The sequence below is a fragment of the Melanerpes formicivorus genome, unplaced genomic scaffold (assembly GCF_026170545.1).
Source record: "Melanerpes formicivorus ecotype bairdi unplaced genomic scaffold, bMelFor1.0.p_v2 SCAF_6, whole genome shotgun sequence".
Lineage (NCBI taxonomy): Eukaryota > Metazoa > Chordata > Aves > Piciformes > Picidae > Melanerpes > Melanerpes formicivorus.
The window spans coordinates 1,532,725-1,555,402 of NW_027142358.1; the positions used below are offsets into that span (position 1 = coordinate 1,532,725).

The 22,678-nt window shown below is 40.7% G+C and overlaps 1 protein-coding gene across 2 annotated transcripts in view; it reads right to left on the minus strand.

Annotated features, from left to right (window-relative positions):
* ATRNL1 (attractin like 1) overlaps window positions 1-22,678 on the minus strand; it is a 618,199-nt gene that overhangs the window by 511,598 nt on the left and 83,923 nt on the right. For both annotated transcript variants that reach the window (XM_068139299.1, XM_068139300.1), the window contains exons 8-10: window positions 22,318-22,573; window positions 14,213-14,396; window positions 9,275-9,429 (exon numbers count right to left, since the gene is read on the minus strand). In XM_068139299.1, the coding sequence (XP_067995400.1) occupies window positions 9,275-9,429; window positions 14,213-14,396; window positions 22,318-22,573 (595 nt within the window). The remainder of the gene's footprint in view (window positions 1-9,274; window positions 9,430-14,212; window positions 14,397-22,317; window positions 22,574-22,678) is intronic.

Sequence of the window (22,678 nt, forward strand, 5' to 3'; positions counted from 1 at the left end):
GGGAGCTGGTTTTCAAACCCCACAATACATTTTCATCTGGTGTCGGTAGAGCACTGCACATCAGTTGCTGTATTTTTACAAACATATATACAAATAGATAATATTTCCAGAAATTTATTTAAGAACAGGAGGGATTTAATGCCACAGGAAAACTGTAAAATGATAATAAAAGCTGGTTCTGAGATAAGAAACCCTTGAGGGCTGGAGATATAATAATTCCTTTCTCGATGATGGTATTTGTCAAACTGGCAGCTCTTTTCAATAGAGTACAGGGGGAAAAAGGGGAGGGAAGCAGGTTACAAATAGCCTTCTCTCTTATCTCCTCCTAGCCTTCTCAATGACTACTGAACACTGAGCAGAGCATTGTGCAAGAATACCACTTTTGCTCAGCTTTAGCCCAGCTTTAACTCTGTACAGATTGGTTAATAAAAAAGAGTTAACCAGGGCTTTTTGGTGCATTTTGGTAAAGCATCACATAGAATCTATCCCTCTTTGTCGTCTTCAAACTACTATTGAGCATTTCACAGTACCCAAATTTCCAGATTCACTGTACAGTTGCAAGAAGAAAGTGGCAAACAGCAAAGACAGTGTGATTTTCAACACTGTTTATTGATACTACAGCCTTCTGTGCATTTTATCTGTTGTATTAAGTCTAATAAGGATGCAAGCTGTAAGGAGTAAAGAGTAAAATACTTTTCTCTGTAACATCTCATGCATTCTTAAGGTATGCCATGGTTTAGCAGTCATGGGTGACAGGTTGGACTTGATGATCTTTGAGGTCTTTTCCAACCTTATTGATTCTATTACACAGAGAGTAACTGGAAGATATGGGGTTGGTTGCATTTACCATTGTGTCTGTATGTATTTGGGCATAACACATAGCAAGCACTTTGAAGCATACACTGCTCTCAGTAGAAACAGTTACTAAGCAGATGGAGTGGTACTATTCATTCCAAACTGATTAGCAGAATTCTTAGTCACTGAAAAGGACCATAAGGAATACAGGGGCTTTTCTTTCTGTTAGGAAGTCTTCTTCTTCAAGAAGAAGTTGTACTACACTGTGTCATTATAAGAAAAAGGTTCATACTCCTCCTGAGTTAGCAGAAGAAACAGAAGTGGCTCTGAGAACAATTTGATCCACCACACAACTTCACAATGAAACACAGACCACATTTGAGGTGATCCATCTGACGCTGGCAGAGGAGTAAGCCCAGCTGAATTCTGTACAGGGTAGCACACTCCAGGGACTATACTCTAACAAGACAGGTCTCAACATGCTATACTTTACCCAGTAAACTGTATCCTTCTCACCTACATCCTGCTGGTAATACTGCATGACTGGTATCAGAAAGGATGACTGAGACATTTTACAGAAAAGTTGTCAGTGTTGCAGCAGTAAGGAAAATGTCACAATTGCACAACTCAGATAGGAATCTAAGCTCTCTCTAAGAGACAGAGACACAGAGAAGGAGTTCCTAAGAATTCACTGGGGACCATTAAGGCTACATTGATGAGATCACTGAAAATACAATCAGTTACATCAATACAAAGGTACTGTAAGAGCCTACACAGTAAAGCAAAAGGAATATGCTGTTGTACATAGCATATATTATAGTAGTATACTGTCTTCATACATTACTGGAATTTCTTCCAGTATGAATGTGTAGAAAGGTAATAACTACATTTCTCATCCATGTTGCCACAACAGTAGAATACACAAACATAAGATTTACTTTAGAATATTTAACTGACATCAGATGTACCGAAGTGTGACTAAAGAAAAAATAGGGCAAATAGCATCCTAGGTCATTCTGGTCATCCTGGATGTGACTTTTGCTCTTGAGACATGTAGCTGAATATGCCATTAAAAATCTATTCAGGAGTGGAGTTCAGTATGAAGTCTGCACTTACCATTCACGTCTGATTTTAAACAATGTTACTTGAACCTAAAGGCAGAACTGAAGCAGAAGCATGGTAACACAGCTCCATTAAATTCAAGTCTGAATTATGTTCATGATGCTGTTTAAAAGATAATACAAGTTGTCTCCAGTCAAAGTTTTAGATTTACAAAAGTCTAAGAGAACTGGACCTCTACCAGCTGTTATTTTAAAGGCAGTGAGTCTCCTCTTCCTTCATCTGATTTATTACATGTATTATGGTCATATCAGTTTTTTCCAACAACTAGAAAGACACTAAGAATGACCCTAAAACACTACAAAACTTTGCAGACTATAAAAGAACATCAAGGAACCAAACTATTCCCTTAGCAGTAAATATCATAGAAGCTCAGATGAAAAACAGTAAGCTTTGAACAGAAACCAAGCTTATTTACACCTCATCTTCCTTTTCCTCCCCAACCCTGCCATGCCCCAATACTGCATTCAAGACTGAACAGATGGCACCATGCCTGCCCAGAACTTGCAGATGGAACTCTAAGTGATACTCTCATTTTTCCCTAGAAAGAATGGAAATGGTTCATACTTCAAAATATTATTAAAAAAATACTTATTTTATATAGTTTAATACTATTTAGAGTACTGATCCAAGACATAGGAGCAACAGGTTCATTTCCTACCCAATAGCATTTAAACCCATAGATCTTTACCCCTGAGGAAAGTGCCCTAACTGTTCAAGCTAGGTAACTCTACTACTCCAAGTTAACACTGTTCCACTGAGCAGAAGGAAAAAAGAAGGAGAAAAACCCACACCAAAATTTAATATTCCTAGAAATAAAGAGGAAAAGATGTTAGGACAGTCTCTAAAAAATGTGCAACCACTGTTCCATAACTTACTTCCAAGGATCACATTTGTATTTCTGCACTGGCAGACCAGTTTAGTGACAACCTCTTTCATAGAATCATAGATCATAGAATCATTAAGGTTGGATCATCAAGTCCAATCTGTCACCCAGTACCTCATGTCTACTAAACCATGGCACCAAGTGCCATGTCCAATCCCCTCTTGAACACCTCCAGGGACAGAGACTCCACCACCTCCCTGGGAAGCCCATTCCAACAGCTAACAACTCTCTCTGTGAAGAACTTTCTCCTCACCTCGAGTCTAAACCTCCCCTGGTGCAGTTTGAGATTGTGTCCTCTTGTTCTGGTGCTGATTGCCTGGGAGAAGAGACCAACCCCTTTCTGGCTACAACCTCCCTTCAGGTAGTTGTAGACAGGAGCTATGCATTAAGAAAAGGTAGAAAAAACTACCTACTTTGTTTACATTATCAAATCATTTCTCCATTTGAGAGTATTTAAACAGATTTGAAATGCCAGTTCTGCTCAGTCACACATCTGCAGCCCAGCCATACATACTAAGCAGAATCCAGCATCAGATTATGCTGGTATGCTCTCTTTACATGTTATACACACAGTGATGAAATGCAGCTGCTACTAGGAGAAAGCTGCATGGAAGTAGAATCACAAAATCATAGAACTTTTTTAAAAGGTTTGTGGGGAGATCTGGTAAACCATTGTGCTATGCTTAGTTAGTCATGAGGTGTTGGGTGACAGGTTGGACTTGATGATCTCTCAGGTATTTTCCAACCTCATTGACTCTATGATTCTATGCTTCCATTTCTAAAGGAAAATATAAGAACAGACAGAATTAGACAACAGATAGGGAACTTCATCTACTCCTAAAAATCAGCATAAGCTTTCATAAAAAGAAGGCTTGCCTTCCAAAATCACGGTTCTGTGAAGAAATCAGGATGAAGCAATCCAGCTGATGCAGGGACAGAGATTTTCACAAAACTTCTTAATGAAAACTTTTAAACTTGTTTGTTGTAGCAACAGAATGAATCATAGAATGGTCTGGATTGGAAGATACCTCTGAAGGTCATCTAGTCCAACCCCCTCTGCAGTCATCAGAGGCATCCTCAACTAGATCAGGTTGCCCAGTGCCCTAAGACAAGCCCCACTTTGAACATCTCCAGGGACAGGGCCCCAACCACTTCCCTGGGCAACCTGTTCCAGTGTTACACCACCATCACAGTAAAGAACCTGTTCCTAACATCCAATCTAAATCTGTTCCTCCATAGTTTGAAGCCATTGTCCCTCATTCTATTGCTACAGGCCTTTGTAAAGTCTCTCTCCATCATAGAAGCCATGTTCCAACAACTTGGTTTGGCTCTTATAGAGATCTCCTGTCAGTCCTTCTCTACACAATTATAAAGTATCCAGGTATCCTAGTAAATGACATATATATATATTTTTATATATATATATATATATATATATATATATATATATATACTTAAAACAAAAGACAGTCTGAATACTTCATACACTGAAACTGCAGGAACTCAGGAACATCTCCATCTCTGAAATTTCAGTGTTAACAAATATATTCACATGCAGCAACATTTAAAATGATTGAATTGTGCTCTGGGCTCATGACACACGGATTTAACTGCCTAAATTTATGCTTGCAGACTAAGTTTAGCACCTAGAAAGCAAAGATTGATGCCAGAAAAGAAGAAAAAGACCCAAAAAAAAAAGTAGCCCTCTTGTAAGCTTGGTAAAATTAATTGCTCTCTGGAGGTACTTATCTCCCACCATTAACCAGAGGAGAGTCTGGATTACCAGATTGTATGAGAAACTAATCTTTTAGACAGCTAAACTTAACTGAGATGAATCCACCCAAACACTTATTGCACATTAATATGAAAAACAGTAAGTGTTTTCATGGACAGGAAAAGGCTGAAGTAATCTATCCATAAGACTATGCCACATATAATAAGAGATATAATCAGAAGCACTCTATAGCCCAACTTGAACATAAATAGTATAGGCTCTATCTCCAGGATACAGCTGCTTTACAGACAGCACCCATTTTTTACAAGACAGAGCATAACACTTCATCACTTGCAAGGTATCCAGGAAACATGATGCTGATAGCATCACATGTTTTTTTTTTCCTTCCAAGCATTGTTCAAAAATTTGTGATAAAAAGTAAATAAAATTCTGAAATATGCTTGTTCCATAATTATTTAATTCTTGGGGGGGGGTGGAGGGGGAAGTATTTACTCTTTTCTGGAAAGGTATGTCTTTGATGTGTACTGTGAGACTGCATATTTAATTTGGTGAAATGAACAATACAGAAAATTAAGTCCAAATCAACTCAATCATCATAGCTTTATATTTTTTTTTTTTAAAGAGTATTTACTACATCACTTTCTCTTGCACTTCATCAGGTTTTTAACACAAGGAGAATGTGACTCATAGGAAGATATGAATGCCATATAAAACACTGTAATCAACCAGGAAAAAAAACAATTATACTGCTTGATCTAAAAAAATAAAATAACAGCATACAACATTATGAAGTAGAATAAGAAAATCTCCCTGTGTGTGAAATTCTTATCCAGATCCTGGGGCTCACACTGTTTATTCTCAAGTGCACACTCTACAAATAAATGGAGAACAATAAGTAGTCTTTTTCCTCTAAAATGAGGAAGGAGCTCTGTTTTATTAAGAATTAAAAACAGGTGTAAATTGAAGCAAGAATAAATTCAATGGCATACACCATCAGATGAATAGAACAGAATAGACCAGACCAGACCAGACCAGACCAGGTTGGAAGAGACCTTCAAGATCATCATGCCCAACCTATCACCCAACACCACCTAATCAACTAAGCCATGGAACCAAGCACCTTATCCAGTCTCCTCCTGAACACCTCCAGTGATGGTGACTCCACCACCTCCCTGGGCAGCCCATTCCAATGAGCAATCACTCTCTCTGTGTAGAACTTCTTCCTAACATCCAGCCTAAACCTCCCCTGGCACAGCCTGAGACTGTGTCCTCTTGTTCTGGTACTGGCTGCCTGGGAGAAGAGACCACCCTCTGCCTGTCTACAACCCCTCTTAAGGTAGTTGTAGAGAGCAAGAAGGTCACCCCTGAGTCTCCTCTTCTCCAGGCTAAGCAACCCCAGCTCCCTTAGTCTCTCCTGATAGGGCTGTGTTCCAAGCCCCTCACCAACTTTGTTGCCCTTCTCTGGACACACTCCAGCAAGTCAACATCCTCCTGAGGAGCCCAGAACTGGACACAGTACTCAAGGTGCCTACAAGAAGCTACACAATATGTAATACAGGGATACAGATGAAAAAAAAATCCACTGTTCTGAAAAGCCATTATTCACAGACTCAGTGAAAGTGGCAGGAAATAAAACATACATGTTCCATGTATTCAGTTTTCTGATTATTTCAATAGGAAAACAAACACATTGCATGGATATCTATACAGAAAGCCATAAAAGAGCCATCAGCTCGTCTTGTAATCAGCTGATAAAGGCTTGCCAAAAATAGATCCAGGCATTATCCACAGGCTATTCTCAACAGGATCATGCACATTTCTCAGACTGCTCTGACATTTCCTATTTTTTCCTTCCCAGGACAAGTGGCTTTTTAGCCCAAATATGACCTGTTTGTTTATATTGCAGCCCATACATAAAACATGAACACGAACATTAGGGAAGGGAAAAAGTATTTATGGCAAGAACAGCAGTGGCAGTAAACAAGACAGGAAACAGATTATGGACTCATTAAATTCTCTTAGATTTACAGCCTCCACAATCCTATTGGGAGGCTTTTCCATAACTGCACAGCTCTAATGGCTGGAACCATTCTACTGACTGAATGCTTACAGCCAGGTAGTCTCGTCTTGAGACTGTCTTTTACCTTAACAGTTTCCCTCCAAAGTGTACTCTTATCATATATTTATAAGCAGCAATCTTTCCTGCACTCAGCCACTCTTGTGCAAAATTAAATATACCACTGTCTCCTAAAGACTCCTCGTGCTTCAGTCAGTCCTAATACCACTTGTGGGTTTGGTTTTCTTAAATGTACGTTGCCAAAATACTACCAAAAAAATGCAGGGCCTGGTGAGCAGCACCATCCTTTCACCAGGAGTGCAGAGGCCACTTCCACAGCCACATGACTCACACAGAAGCCACTGTCATGCTACTGTCATTTCCTTCAGCATGGAGAAGACTTGTATGTATGACTTGCACCACGTTCCATTAAATGTTATCTATGAGCAACCTGATCTAGTGTGGGGTGTCCCTGCCCATGGCAGGGGGGTTGCAACTAGATGATCCTTGTGGTCCCTTCCAACCCTGAATGATACTATGATAGTCAGCATGAGATAGAATCATAGAATTGTCAGGGTTGGAAGGGACCACAAGGATCATCTAGTTCCAACCCCCCTGCCATGGGCAGGGACACCCCACACTAGATCAGGCTGGCCAGAGCCTCATCCAGCCTGGTCACCTCCAGGGACGGGGCCCCAACCACCTCCCTGGACAACCCATTCCAGGGCTTCACCACTCTCATGGTGAAGAACCTCCTCCTCACATCTAGCCTGAATCTCCCCACCTCCATCTTCATTCCATTCCCCCTAGTCCTATCACTACCTGAGATCCTGAGAAGTCCTTCCCCAGGCTTCCTGTAGGCCCCCTTCAGATACTAGAAGGCCACAATTAGGTCACCTCGGAGCCTTCTCCAGTTATCTCATTCTCCCTGAATGACAGACCTAATCCATTGTTGGCAAAGTTTTGTGAGGTTCTTTAGTTGGTACTAACTTCTGCTTTTGAATTCAGGTAACTGGGAATAAAGTCTCTATTTTGACATTCATACTGCATATCAGCATGCTTTGGTGCTTCAGAAATAAACTGTTGATTGGGGTTTTTTTTAGCACCATCTGTCATTAAGTCTGTCATAGAATAGTCTGGGTTGGAAGGGAGCTCCAAAGGTCATGTAGTCTAACACCCCCTGCAGTAAGCAGTGGCATCCTCAACTAGGTCAGGTTACCCAGATCCCTGTCATGCCTCATCTTCTGTCCCATGAAACTAAGCACACTTTCCTAACACCAAAATGCACCAACTCTTGCACATCAAGTAGCAACATAACCACTATTCGTATTGTTCAATAAGGGCAAGTGCAGAGTGTTGCACCTGGGAAGGAACAACTCCATGCACCAGTATAGGTTGAGGATGGATCTGCTGTAAAGGTGAAAGGGATCTGGGGGTCCTAGTGGATGGAAGAATGACCATGAGTCAGCAATGTGCTCTTGTGGCCAAGAAGGCCAGTGCCATTCTGGGGTGGATTAGAAGGGGTGTGATGAACAGAACAGAACAAACCAGGTTGGAAGAGACCTTCAAGATCAAGTCCAACGTATCATCCAACACTATCTAATCAACTAAACCACAGCACCAAGCACCCCATCAAGTCTCTTCTTAAACACCTCCAGTGACGGCAGCTCCACCACCTCCCCAGGCAGCCCATTCCAATGGCCAATCACTCTCTCTATGAAGAATTTGTCCCTAACATCCATCCTAAGCCTCCCCTAGGTCAAGAGAGGTTCTCCTCCCGCTCTACTCTGCACTGCTGAGGCTGCATCTGGAATACTATGTCCAGTTCCAGGCCCCTCAGTTCAAGAAGACACTGAGCTGCTTGAGAGAGTCCAGCACAGAGCCATGAGGATGATTAGGGGAATGGAACATCTTCCGTACAAGGAGAGCCTGAGGGAGCTGACAGCTCTTTAACTTAGAGGCGACTGAGAGGTGGCCTCATCAATGTTTATAAAGATGTAAAGGATGAGTCCTGAGAGGATGGAGGCTCTGCTCAGTGATGCCCAGTGACAGCACAAGGGGCGATGGGTGGAAATTGAGGCATAGGAAGTTTCACACAAACATGAGGAATTTTTTTTTCCCCTGTGAGGGTGACAGAGCACTGGAACAGGCTGCCCAGGGGGGCTGTAGAGTCTCCCTCCCTGAGTCACAGAGCCACAGAATGTTAGGGGGTGGAAAGGACCTCCAGAGATCATTGAATCCAAGCCCCTTCCAAATCAGGATCACCTAGGGCAAGCCACACAGGAACACATCCAGGCTTTTGAAAGTCTCCAGGGAAGGAAACTCCACAACATCTCTGGGGAGCCTGGAGATCTTCAAAACCTGCCTGGATGTGTTCCTGTGTGATCTGGTGTAGGTGAACCTGCTCTGGCAGGGGGATTGGACTGGATGATCTTTCAAGGTCCCTTCCAGCCCCTGAAATTCTGTGATGCTGTGATTGTAAGACAGTATAAGGCACTTTTTTTCTTAACCTGATCATTTTAGCTGTTATCCTTGATCCCACAAACCAAAAACAGAACAGAAGCCTGGGATTAAGTTTATATGCAATTTATAAATAAATTGAAGGTGTTTGGGATCAAGACTTTAAAGAATCACACTAGCTGGACTTCAGAAACGGTGTGGTATTTAAAACTCAAATACATACCTATATCATATGCCAGAAAATCAGCAGAAAAACACTTTGCACCATTACTCAGGGAAGTATCATTGTGAGTGTTTCCTCCAAAAATGAGCATAGCCCCATTGATTATGACAGCTGAATGAAGGTATCTTGCAAAACCACTCTCTTTCAAAATAGTCCTACAAAATATAAGAACAGCAGCTGAATTAAGGTATCTTGCAAAACAGTCCTACAAAACATAAAAACAAATTCATACACATTAACATGTGGGAAATTGTGAACATACAAAAAACATTATACATTAGAACAATATAATATACAAAGAAGACATTAAAGTAAAACATTTAGTACTCTGATGAGATGTATTCAGATTGTTTCTGAGATTACAGGCCGAGGGAGCTGGGATTGTTTAGCCTGGAGAAGAGGAGGCTCAGGGGAGACCTCATTGCTCTCTACAACTACCTGAAAGGTGGCTGTAGTCAGGAAGGGGTTGGTCTCTTCTCTCTAGCAACCAGCAAGAGGGCACAGTCTCAAGCTGCACCAGGGGAAGTTTAGGCTCGAGGTGAGGAGAAGTTCTTCACTGAGAGAGTTGTTCGCTGCTGGAATGTGCTGCCCAGGGAGGTGGTGGAGTCACCGTCCCTGGAGGTGTTCAAGAGGGGACTGGCCATGGCACTTGGCGCCATGGTCTAGTCACGAGGTCTGTGGTGACAGGTTGGACTCGATCTTTGAGGTCTCTTCCAACCTTGGTGATACTGTGATTATTTTTCTTTCATGTTAGAACAAATATTCATCACTCATTTAAAATGCTATGGGGTTTTTTTAATTAAAAAAGTTTGTCAAGTAACCTGGCTGAAATAAAGTGTATCACGCTCACATTCTTCATAAGTGATTAAAGATCAAGTAAATTATACTTGAAACTGACTGAAAACCCATTTGCACCATTATATCCTATTCTTATACATCCTTAGTGACAGTGGTTTGGTTTTGGGGTTTGCTGTTGCTTTGCAGTTTATTGCTGTTGTTGTAGCTGCTGCTGCTGCTTTGTATTTGGTTGGTTTTAGAATAGAATAAAATAGAATAAACCAGGTTGGAAGACACCTTCAAGATCATCGTGTCCAACCTATCATCCAACACTACCTAATCAACTAAACCATGCAACCAAGCACCCCATCAAGTCTCCTCCTAAACACCTCCAATGATGGCAACTCCACCACCTCCCCAGGCAGCCAATTCCAATGACCAATCTCTCTCTCTGTGTAGAACTTCTTCCTAACCTTCAGTCTGAACCTCCCCTGGTGCAACCTGACCAACATCTGCCTGTCTACAACCCCCCTTCAGGTAGCTGTAGAGAGCAATAAGGTCACCCCTGAGTGTCCTCTCCAGGCTAAGCAACACCACCTCCCTCAGCCTCTCCTCATAGGGCTTGTGTTCCAAACCCTTCACCAACTTCGTTGCCCTTCTCTGGACTCATTCCAGCAAGACAACCTCCTTCCTAAACTGAGGAGCCCAGAACTGGACACAGTACTCGAGGTGCGGTGTAAACAGTGCTGAGTACAGGGGCAGAATGACTTCCCTGCTCCTGCTGGCCACATATTCCTGATAAAGGACAGGATGTCAGTGGCCCTCTTGGCTGCCTGGGCACACTTCAGGCTCATGTTCAGCCTACCATTGACCAGTACCCCCAGGTCACTCTCTACCTGGCTGCTCTCCAGCCACTCTGACCCCAGCCTGTAGCACTGCATGGGGTTGCTGGTTTGTTGTTTTTTTTCCTCAAGGAATGCAATAAAATTTTTTTAGAAGCCTAAAAGAGTCTTTAGATGACTCAGAGTATTGAAAAAAAGGGGAAGTTTTATTTATTTATCAACTCAACACTCAGGCTTGGAAAAGAAATGGCAGAGGTCTTTCTAGGTAGGATGAAAAACACTTGCACTGCTTTATAAATATATTCAGGCTGGCAAACTCAAACATACCAAATCTCACCACCAAAAAAAAAAAACAGCCTAGTCCATGCAGATTTAATCTTTCATCTCCCTTCATTCATTTCATCCTGTGCCTGTGTGGTCTGCATTCTGCTAGAGTAATAACATGGGCTCAACAGCAGCCAAGAGCTATCAATGCCACAATTTTAAAGTGGCAGGTGTGGATGGAACTAGTAAAAAGAACAGAATACAAACTTGATTCAATCACAGCAAACAAATCTTACCAAGGGAAAGAATAACCATTTGCGAGATTTGCCAGCTTGAATTAGTTAAGTAGACCAGCTGTAGATGTGTTTGTGAAGAGGTGATTAGATCACCAGTACAGAATGCTAGTTACATTCCCATAGTAACCTTTCAGGTCTCTCAGAAGTCTTGTGTTTCCAAGTTCACACTCTCACTTGACTGCATGCTGCTCACAACCTCAATTAAACTGCTTTGCCATTAGTTTCCTGTAGCAAACATACTGATCTGACGTTCTTCCAGTTGAATAATTCTGTCACTCTCGAGTCACACTGATGACATCTGTTTAATATTTTTACATCATCATAGGTGCAAAGTGTGTCTCATTGCTTTGGCATAATGGTGTAAATTAATCAATGATCAAGATGGGGTTTTAAGTGTTAAGACACCATCTGTGTAAACAAGCTGAGAGGAAGGCATTAAGTTATCATCATATCATTTAAATAGATCCCCCCTACCTCTAGTAAGTAACAAAACAAATACCAGATTGAATGAAAGCACATAAGATTATTTTTTTAATTGCTTTAAAACATGATAATTCCTTCAAGTCACCAGCATACCCACCAATTCATTTCTGTTGTTAGCCCTTCTTGTCTAAGTGATTTGCATTTTGGTTGTGTATTACTGATTAAGATACTTGGAAAATGGAGCATCACACAAATGTCTTTTTCTAATCAAGAACTGGCTTGATACAGAATATTTATGGTAACTCCTGAGGAAATTATGGTATTTCATAGCATCATAGAACTGTCAGGGTTGGAAGGGACCCCAAGGATCATCTAGTTTCAACTCCCCTGCCATGGCCAAGGACACCTCACACCAGATCAGGTTGCCCAGAGCCACATCCAGCCTGGCTTTAAAAACCTCCAGGGATGGGGCTTCCACCACCTCTTCAGGGAAACTGTTCCAGTGTCTCATCACCTTTATAGTGAAGAACCTCTTCCTAACGTGTAATCTAAATCTACCCTCCTCTAGCTTGGATCTGTATCACTTCAACTCATCAGTTAGCATCATACAAAATTAGGAATGACAGGGAAGCAGAACAAAACATTACCTTTAACAGTTAGTTTCAACCAGTAATGGAGGAATACTGCTGCTCTGAGTTGAAAGAATGATAATATACTACAAAAAGACTATAGATGTCTTTCGCTTTACCAGTTTTCCACAGCTCCTACCTCCTAATTTACATTAATTGCTATACACTAGGCTCTGTCTTTATTATTCTGCCTTGCAGCTGTCTACAAATAGTTGTCTCGATCACTAAAAGCCTAAAGAGCCATACAGTGTTTCAGGAAAAACTGAGGACTCTCTCCTCTTCTCCACAGTGGATGGAACAGCAGTTTTTCTTTGGGCTACTCCCTCTTCTACTTGTTACCCAACTGCATTGCCCCAGTCCAACTCCCATATTCTACAGAGTTTGTTTTCCCCTAATTATTGCACGCTGTGTGTCAAGTTTCATCCCTCCTGGTGAAAATAACCTTTCTCTAAGATTCAGCAGAAGTGGAATTGTAATACAGACCAAGTTTGCAAATTTGGCCATGCACTTCACTACTGATTAGCACCACTGATCACAGAATCATAGAATCAGTAAGGTTGGAAAAGACTTCAAAGATCATCAAGTCCAACCTGTCACCACAGACCTCATGACTACTAAACCATGGCACCAAGTGCCACGTCCAATCCCCTCTTGAACACTTCCAGGGATGGTGACTCCACCACCTCCCTGGGCAGCACATTCCAATGGCTAACAACTCTCTCTGTGAAGAGCTTTCTCCTCACCTCGAGCCTAACCTTCCCCTGGCACAGCTTGAGACTGTGTCGTCTGTGATGAAAGCAACCTTCTGAACTGTCCAGACAATTTACGTGACCATCTCAGCACACTACCCTGAATTTATTTATGCACGCATACATTTATCTGCAAACATCAGTCCATGTTAACTGCATGGATGCCAAGAGCTGCATACAGCATCATGATGGTGATAGAAATACCCAGGAGCCAGCAGGTGCTTCCACTGTTTCAGTCCATTATCTAAGCCTAGCACCATATTGCTCTCCAATTGCCAAACTGCAGGAGTATGCAAGTAACAAAAACCAAAGCAGATATTACAAGTACTGTAATTCTTCATCAAGTATTAGAAATAATGTTCACACTAGGGATTAAAATGTCACCCCCTCACATTCCGAAAAGCATAAAGCTTACGCCTAATTAATATGGAGAAATGAAAACCCACATGCCATTGAATAGAACAAGTAATCAGCTTTGTATATTGAGGCAGAAAAGTGTATGAACCTCAGCCAGATCAGGCAAGAGTGTGTGCAAGAGAAAATAGACAGCGAGGAGAGGCAAATGCCAGTGTGAAGAAAGCCATGTACCCAGGCACAAGGAAGACCAGCCATGGTCCCACCTCTTCCCAATAGCCCACCCGGCCAGTGGTACATTCAGGCTCAGCTGCCTCACTGAGCGCTTTGAATACTGATTACATGATATCACAGTTACAGTAAACATTTTATTGCTAGTGTCATTAGCCCAGCCTCTCAGCTCCATTAATCCAGTGGGTAAAGTCTAATCTCTTACCACAGTTCTTCCCTTTCATTGCAGAACATACATAATGTTCTGCTACATAAAAAACCGAGTTGGAACTGTCTGTGTGACTTTACTAGAACCTTACTCTACCTTTCTCTGCTTCGGTTTTCTTTTGCAGTAACAGATAACTTAGTTTCTCATGTTACAAATCTCACTTACCATGTCCGAGTGTTAACTTCATATCTGTAAAGATCATCCACCAACCCATATTTATTGCCAGGTAATGCTTTGTATCCACCATGGACATAAATAGATTTTGTCAGCTCATCATAGACACTAGTGTGGCCATATCCACCTTGCACAATTGCTCCTTTCGTTTCTGGTACGAGCCAAGAATTAGATCCTGGAACAGATGTACAGAAAAATGTAGGTTTAAGGCTCACGATTGGTAATGCACAGCAGTTTCAAGTACATAAAATCATTTTCACTAGAATTCTAAATACACCAATAGCTAGGGACTTGTTTTAAGAAGTAATTTTAAACCAATATATCAAAATAAATGCAAATGGATACAGTTATTAGACTATTATCAGCTATTCTTGATTAAACCGCGAATACATTGCTGTTACGCTTGCCAAGCAGCGCCTCACGCTCTCCCATGTGTGAGTTCAGCACACACATGAAACAAAATAATTGAAAAAGCCCAAGCTCTGTCAGAAAATATGAAATTAAGAGTTATGATTAATTCTCTCTCAACCTCAACATTGTCCCAGCAGAGCTAGCTGATGAGAATTTGGTGCTGCAGCTACTTCCGCTGCATGAGGAACACCTGTACTCAATCATGAGGAAACCGCCTGGAGAAGCCTGGCAGAAACCAAAGCACTGTGAGTTGTGAGATGTATGTAACACAAGGTAGATACAGACAGATACTTTACTAGTAAACTAAAATTATTGAACTAAAAAAAGAAATCAGTTTATGACTACAGTTTCTTTAGTTATTTAACTGCAAGAATACCTACTCAGTCGCTGAGAACTCACAGAAGGATAATTTGATAGCAACTCATTAAACTGGCACTTAAATCCACATTTTACATCACATCATTAATAACTGTAAAGAGATGCCAAATAAAACCATTCACAATAGCTGTTATGACTGAAGAATAAAACACAATTGTAAAATACTTTATCATAGCAATAAAACAGACAGAAAGGTTAAGTGACTTATTGCCTGCGGCCCTGAAATTTCCTGGATTTTTTTCCTCTCTCTTCTGTCTTCCTGGCTGCTGACATAAGTCACAAAAAAGGCAATCCAGGAGGTAAGTATCTCCTGTAGAAGCCAGTCTATTCAAAAGAGCCTGTGATGATCAGGCAGCCAGTTCTTCCAGGGAAATGGAAGAAATAATTCACTTACAGCCTCTTGCAGATTATGTCAGAAGAATAGACACTGTGGACAAGGACTTCCAAATGGGAGCAGTCTCCTAACTCTTAACCTAAATTGGCTGCCATTATAAAGTTATTTATCCAAGGCTAGCACACACCACCATACAGCTTGCTTCATCTGAAAGTTATTTTAAATTCCATTTCAATTTTTATCTGATATTACAGTTAAGATTACTTCCTTTTCCTCTGATTCTTCTGTTCAGTGAAGAGGCTCATGAGTTTAAGCTGCAATTCTACATTCATTAACTGGTTTCCAGGCACTGCCTCTCTAAGCTGCATTTTTTTTCAGTAACAAGTGCTTATGGCATGCTAGAAAGTATAAACTGCAATGTAATTATTTTTTTTATGTGTATGAATGCTGATATTTGTGTAATAATCTATTAATAGCTAATCTAATATGACATAGCATATTAGATTATTTATATGTAAAGTCACTAGCATCTCTATGCTGGATATCATCAAGCTATCAAAAACTGAAACTCTGAACACAAACATCAAGTTTACACTAATAACACTGTAGTGTACACACAAATTACTTTGCTAACAAATAGATTGACTCAATACAAGTTATGCAAGAGGGTTGGTGAGAAGTCAACCTGCAAACACACCTTTCTAATCACCAGCATCATCCTTGCTTGTTGATTACAAATGAGTCCTAAAGAGCAGCATTTATGCTTTTCAGGGAAAATTTACTAATTCTCCATATAAACTCCCACAATGGAGTTGATGGAGTTGAGCACATGCATAACACTTTGTATTCCTGTCTGGTTTATGCAGCATTTAGAGCACTCTCACAGTAAAACTGAATATTGCATAGCTTTCTATGACTTGCACAAAAGTATAGACAGCTAAATATGAGTAGCTGTTCCTTTTTGCATAATGAAAACTATGTGCTATGGTTAATGACCTAAATTTGTGGAAAAGAGTGCAGCAACATCTTTCTGAAACAAGTCAGAAGCAGTCTTACAGTTTCTCCTTCTATAACTCATTCTAAAGTTTAGTTGAGCTGTCTGTATTTTAAATACTGAAATGTATATATGCAGTTTTGATGTCTTCCACACTTCTTCAGCAGCCTGAATATTGCATCACTCAGGCAAAAATGCATTTCTGTTTGAATTTAAAGACTATCCATATAATCTGCCTGTTTTATTGTTTAAAATAACTTATTGATATGGATCTTCACCTAACTTTTTTTTTAAAAACGGAAATCCAATTTTTATTGACATTATTTACATAACTCTCTTCATTCCCAAATGGATCTCACTTTTTCTATCATTATATCAGATGAAGTCTTCGATTGACCAAATCAGTCATGCCAAACTGCATCCTCAGCAGCTGAAAAAGCCAAATACAGAAAGAGCTCTAGGAGTAAACAAACCAGAAATAAGGCAATAGGACTTTTATTATTTCCAGATTTTAATTTGTAAGTCTAACAGTGTAAAAATAAGGTCAAATGAATTTGGGGGGGTGGGTGGAAAAAGAAACAAAACAACCCCACACATAATCATTCCTGTAATAGGAATAATTCCTTATTTGCAATTTGCTTCTTATCTGCAATTTGACATTTTTCATCAACATCTGGCCAATCTTCCAGAGAATTTTATTACATAAGCCTAGGCTCGAGGTGAGGAGAAAGTTCTTCACTGAGAGAGTCGTTCACCATTGGAATGTGCTGCCCAGGGAGGTGGTGGAGTCACCATCCCTGGAGGTGTTCAAGAGGGGATTGGATGTGGCACTTGGTGCCATGTTCCAACCTAAGTGATACTGTGATAGTCATGAGGTTTGTGGCGACAGGTTGGACTTGATGATCTTTTAGGTCTCTCCCAACCTTAGTGATTCTGTGATAAATTTTCCCTTGAAATGCTGAAGCAAGTCTCTATAATAACTTCAGATAATTAACTCTGTGCAATACTAAACAGCTGGACAGAGTTACGGGCTACGGCGTTGTAGTCAGCTTTGCCAAACAGAATCATTCACTTCATGCCCAACTCAACTCCTGCTCAAGTGGAAGAGGAGAAAAAAAAGAAAAAAGACAAAAAAAAGACAAGACATCTTCAACAACATAACAGAAAGAGAATTTACAGCTGAGAGAGAAGCTAAACTAATTTAATGTACTGAAGCTGAGGGCATGACTTTATCATGGATGCAATACAAATGACATTTTACTACATACCAAATGAGATGCTCCCAGCAAAAAAGGATTAAGGTTATTTAGCCAGGCCCTGGTGAAGTCTCACCTAGTATGTCACAAGGCTTTTCAAGAGAGATGAACTACTGGTGGAAAAGGTACAGCAACCAACTATTAGAATGAGAGTGGTATAGAGGAGGTTGCTTTTGTCAGTCTTGCAAAAGGGAGGATTGGTGTTTAGAAACAATTCAAAGAGAATACCAGGAAGGGATAGGAGCTGCTTACATTGAACAAGGTAATCACCCAGAAAACAAGTGAACATAAACAGGCCATAGATAAAGGTAAGCTATGAACCAGAAGACACCGAGTCACTAAAATGATAACCAATTTTGCAATGACACTGTGAACAAAACCCAAACTGTTTAAGAGTTAGCAAATGTTTCAAAAGGAATTACACAATATGCTGTTTATTTTTTTTTTAAAGCACTGATTTTGATGACCAAAGTGATAAATTCCAGCCTTTTGCTCACAGGAAATTAATCACAAGAAAAATGGGAGACTATTATCAAAGAATGCAAAGCAAGTGAAATGACACAAAACTTTATTTTAGTTTGTGGTGGTTTTTTTTTTCCTTATTTCTTTCTTTGAAAATGATTAAGATGGTCAATTAAAAATCATAATCCTATAAAATTTGAGCAAAGGTGATTTTATCATTCATTCAAAACAGAATAATTTAAAGAGCATTTTGAGACAAAGTTGTTTCTAAAAGTATGTTTAAAATGTCTGGAGAAGAGAAGGCTCTGAGGAGACCTTATTGTGGCCTTCCAGTATCTGAAGGGGGCCTACAAGAAATCTGGGGAGGGACTTTTTAGGCTGTCAGGTAGTGATAGGACTGGGGGGCACAGAGCAAAGTTAGAAGTGGATAGATTCAGATTGGATGTCAGGAAGAAACTCTTCACCATGAGAGTGAAGCAGGTTGCCCAGGGAGGTGGTAGAAGCCTCATCCCCAAGGTTTTTAAGGCCAACCTGGATGGGGCTCTGAGCAACCTGATCTAGTTGGAACTGGATGATCCTTGAGGTCCCTTCCAGCACTGACAATTGTGCACTTCTAAGCTTGGTGGCAGAGGTTGTTATTATGCAGTAATAGATGCCCTAAAAAAATCCAAGGAAAGGTCAAGAACTGTCCTGATCTTCCCTTACCACAATACAGCCTCTAAACAGATTACATAATGAGAACAAAATGTCCAAGAAGCACTTCAGTGTGCCATCTTCATCTCACTGTACTGACAAAATTTATCACTTTTCAAGCAACCATGAAGCTTATGCTAGCCTGCAAAAAGGGAAAACACATGTTACATCACAGGGTCATTACTTTTGACACTTGTTCTAAGAAAAACTTTTAATCAAAAGCAACCCATAACCCACTTCCAAAGTCATCCAAAAAAATCTGTCTAGGAACCCAAGTGATATGCTGCTAACCCAAGCACATCTCTGTCATCTAAAAAATAAGACAAAAATCACAACAGACTTATTCAGAAGTTTCTTAATATACAAAAGAGCTTTTATAAACCTCAGCTAAACCAGAACACCATTATTATATTCACCTTGAGACTCACATTGAGATTCTTAGAAGGTTTATGAGGTATTGCTAACCTAAGGGGAAATAAATTTCCCTGGGGAGTAACCCAGAGCAAGTTTATGGTTCAAGTTAGTAAAATTGTTCACATAATTCCCATAGCAGGATTTATTGGTTCCTCAAAAGTCGTAAGTCTAGGTATAGCAAGAAAGGGCAATAGGAAGCTCTTTTCCTGTACCACTGTAAGTTTGGAGTAGAAAAGGATTCCCATGTTTTTGCGTGGTGAAATCTGCCTGCAAACCACGTCTGATGTTTTCCAGAATTTGACAGTACCAACCCCTGAGGGATGCCACACATCACTGGTCTCCATTGAGATGTTGACTGAGCTGTTGTGGCCATCCAGCCAATTCCTTATCCAGCCAGTGGCCCACTCCTGAAGTCCATACTTTTCCAATTTGGTGACCAGGATGTCATGCAGGACAGTATCAAACACTTTACACAAAGCCCAGGTAGGTGATATCAGTTGCTCCTCCCTTTTCCACTGATGCTGTAACTCCCTCATAGAAAGCCACCAGGTTCATCAGGTATCCTTTGCCCTTGGTGAAGCCATGTTACTTAACACCAATCACATCATCTTCATTTTCTGTGTTCCTTAGCAAGACCTACAGAAGGATCTGCTCCACATTCTTGCCAGGCACAGAGGTGAGACTGACTGGCCAATGGTTTTGGGGGTCTTCTTTTTGCCCTTTTTGAAGATGGGGTTATGTTTCCCCTTTTCCAGTCAGCAGAGACTTCACCAGATTGCCACAACTTTTTGAATGTGAGGGACAGTGGTTTGGCAACTTCATCTGCTAGTTCCCTCAGGACCCATGGGTGGATCTTTTTAGGCCCCATGAACTGGTGCACCCTTAGGTTCTTTAGATGGTCCTAAACCTGCTATTTGCTTGCAGCAGGCAGATCTTTCTCTTCACACACGCAGACCCACTGTGTTTTCTGGAGCTTGGGTACAACTAGAGCCCTTGCCAGTGACCACAGAGGCAAAGTAGTCATTGAGCACCTCAGCTTTCTTGGTATCTGTCATGACCAGGTCTCCATTCGCCTTTTGTAGAGGTTCCACATCTTCATTAGCTGCCTTTCTGTCCCTGAAAAAAATCTTCTTATTTGCCCCCAGCCAAGTTCAATGCTATCCACACTTTTGCTTTCCTAACCTGACTACTGGCTGCTTGAACAACTTCTTTGTAGTCCTCCCATCCCCCACGGCCCATTCTCATTTCCATTACTTATAGACTCTCCTTTTTGGCCCAAGTAAGTCCAGGTGCACTTTGTTCATCCACACCAGCCTCCTGGCACTCTTGCCTGCCTTGTTCCTTCTTGGAATGCACTGCTCCTGGGCTTGGAGAAGGTGGTCCTTGAATAATGACCAGCTTTCTTGGGCCCCTCTTCCCTCTAGGGTTTTATCCCATGACACTCTGCCAAGAATATCCCTGAAGAGGACGAAGTCTGCTCTCTCTAAATCCAAAGCAGTGAGCTTGCTTTGCCCTCTCTTTGACGCCTTGAGGATCTTAAACTCTATCATTTTATGGTTGCTACAGCCAAGACTGCCCTTAAGTTTCACATCTTCCTGAAGCATAGTTTCTCCAACAAACCAAATTTCCCATGAGTGTGGGATAAAACATGAAAACTTGAGAATAATTCAGACCCATTATAACTGCTTTCTCTTACTCAAAGCTTATCACCGTGGTATGAATGGTTTGGGATTTTGGTGGACTGGGTGGGGTTTTTTTCCCTTGTTTTCTGTAAACTTAGCTACAGGCTGTTAAAAAATGTTCAATACTACCAAGAGACAATACCAGGAAGCATAAAAACTCTCTGAGTTTTGAAAGGATTTCCCCAGCCCATAAATCTGTTCAGTGTTAATATACATACATGGAAAAAAATTTAATAGAACAATTAAAAAAAAACAATTTGATACACCATAACATAGAAACATCACTTTAAAATATTATGCATTCTGTGATTGCTTAAATAACTGAGGGAGTTAGATGAACTCCAGAGGATACAAGGAATCAAAAAAGAAATTACCATTTTAAATCAGTGGGCATATAAATATTCCTACAACTGTATCAAAAGGTATAGGCCTTCATGTTTGTTTTATTGAAACAATAACTTAGAGGCACTATATATATAAATCTAACACATAGGGAAAGCTTTCCCCTAGGGAAAGCCTGCAGCTCACCCGGGGAATTCCAGACAGGCATGGCAGGGTCTATACAAAAATTAGCCTTCATTTTTCTCTTATCTCCTCTGGTGGCAATGTGTATTTACTTTAGAGGGAAACCTACACCCAGTGATGAACTATGTTATTTTTACATTTCAAAAAATCAGGTTAGAGGTATTACAGCAACATTAAAAGAACCTTCAAAACAACTGCACTCTTTTAGTAACCACTGTTCATGTACTCTGTCTTCCCACACACCTTTTTTTTGTCTCTGCTTATTCTTTTTCACTCTACTTTGTGGTAAAAAAAGGTAAGACTGTGGTTTTAAAAAAAAAGAGAGGAAGTTCCATCACAGCAATAACCACTGCATGGAATTTCCAGTTTCAACCTTTATCTCCTTTAGAGTAAAAAAGAGCAGACAAAACCATTACAACTACCTGAAGGGAGGTTGCAGCCAGGTGGGGGTTGGTCTCTTCTCCCAGGTAACCAGCACCAGAACAAGAGGACACAGTCTCAAGCTGTGCCAGGGGAGGTTTAGGCTGGATGTTAGGAAAAAGTTCTTCATGGAAAGAGTGATTGGCCATTGGAATGTGCTGCCCAGGGAGGTGTTGGATTCACCATCCCTGGAGGTGTTTAGGAAGAGACTGGATGGGGCGCTTGGTGCCATGGTTTAGTTGACTAGATGATGTTGGATGATAGGTGGGACTTGATGATCTCTAAGGCCTTTTCCAACCTGGTTAATTCTATTCTACTCCAAATGCTTCTGCTTAACAAGGAATCTAACCTGCATAATTTGAAGGCAAAAAGATATTTTACTTATTTTGCTCTCTCTATATATGAGTGAGTATGTATAGACACACGCACACACTTCTTACCTAAAACAGGAGTCTTCTTCACTTTAACACAATTAAGCAGAATTGTTTTTAGCAGTACACGATTAAAATGGTTTGAAAGTGACTTACTGATGTAGTATTCTTGCACAATGCTTGTGTAACCATATATGGCAGAATATCCAAAAATTATAATCATGACCACATCTCTGCTGTCCAGCTCTACTATGTGCGCTGAGTGGCCTTCCACAGCATACTGCTGACCATGTACAAGTACTGCAGGAGCTCTGGCAGTCCACGTTTGACTGTGTATGTTGAAAACCCACAGCTCATCAGTAACGTTGCCATTATTTGTTTCAATTTTGCCACCATACATGTAGATGTCTTCCTGCAAAAATTGGAAAGGAAAGAAGAGAAAAGCAAATACTGGATTACAGAAAGATAACATCTGAACTGCATATTTCTGTGCTGTGCAGCATTTCAGAACTGAGCA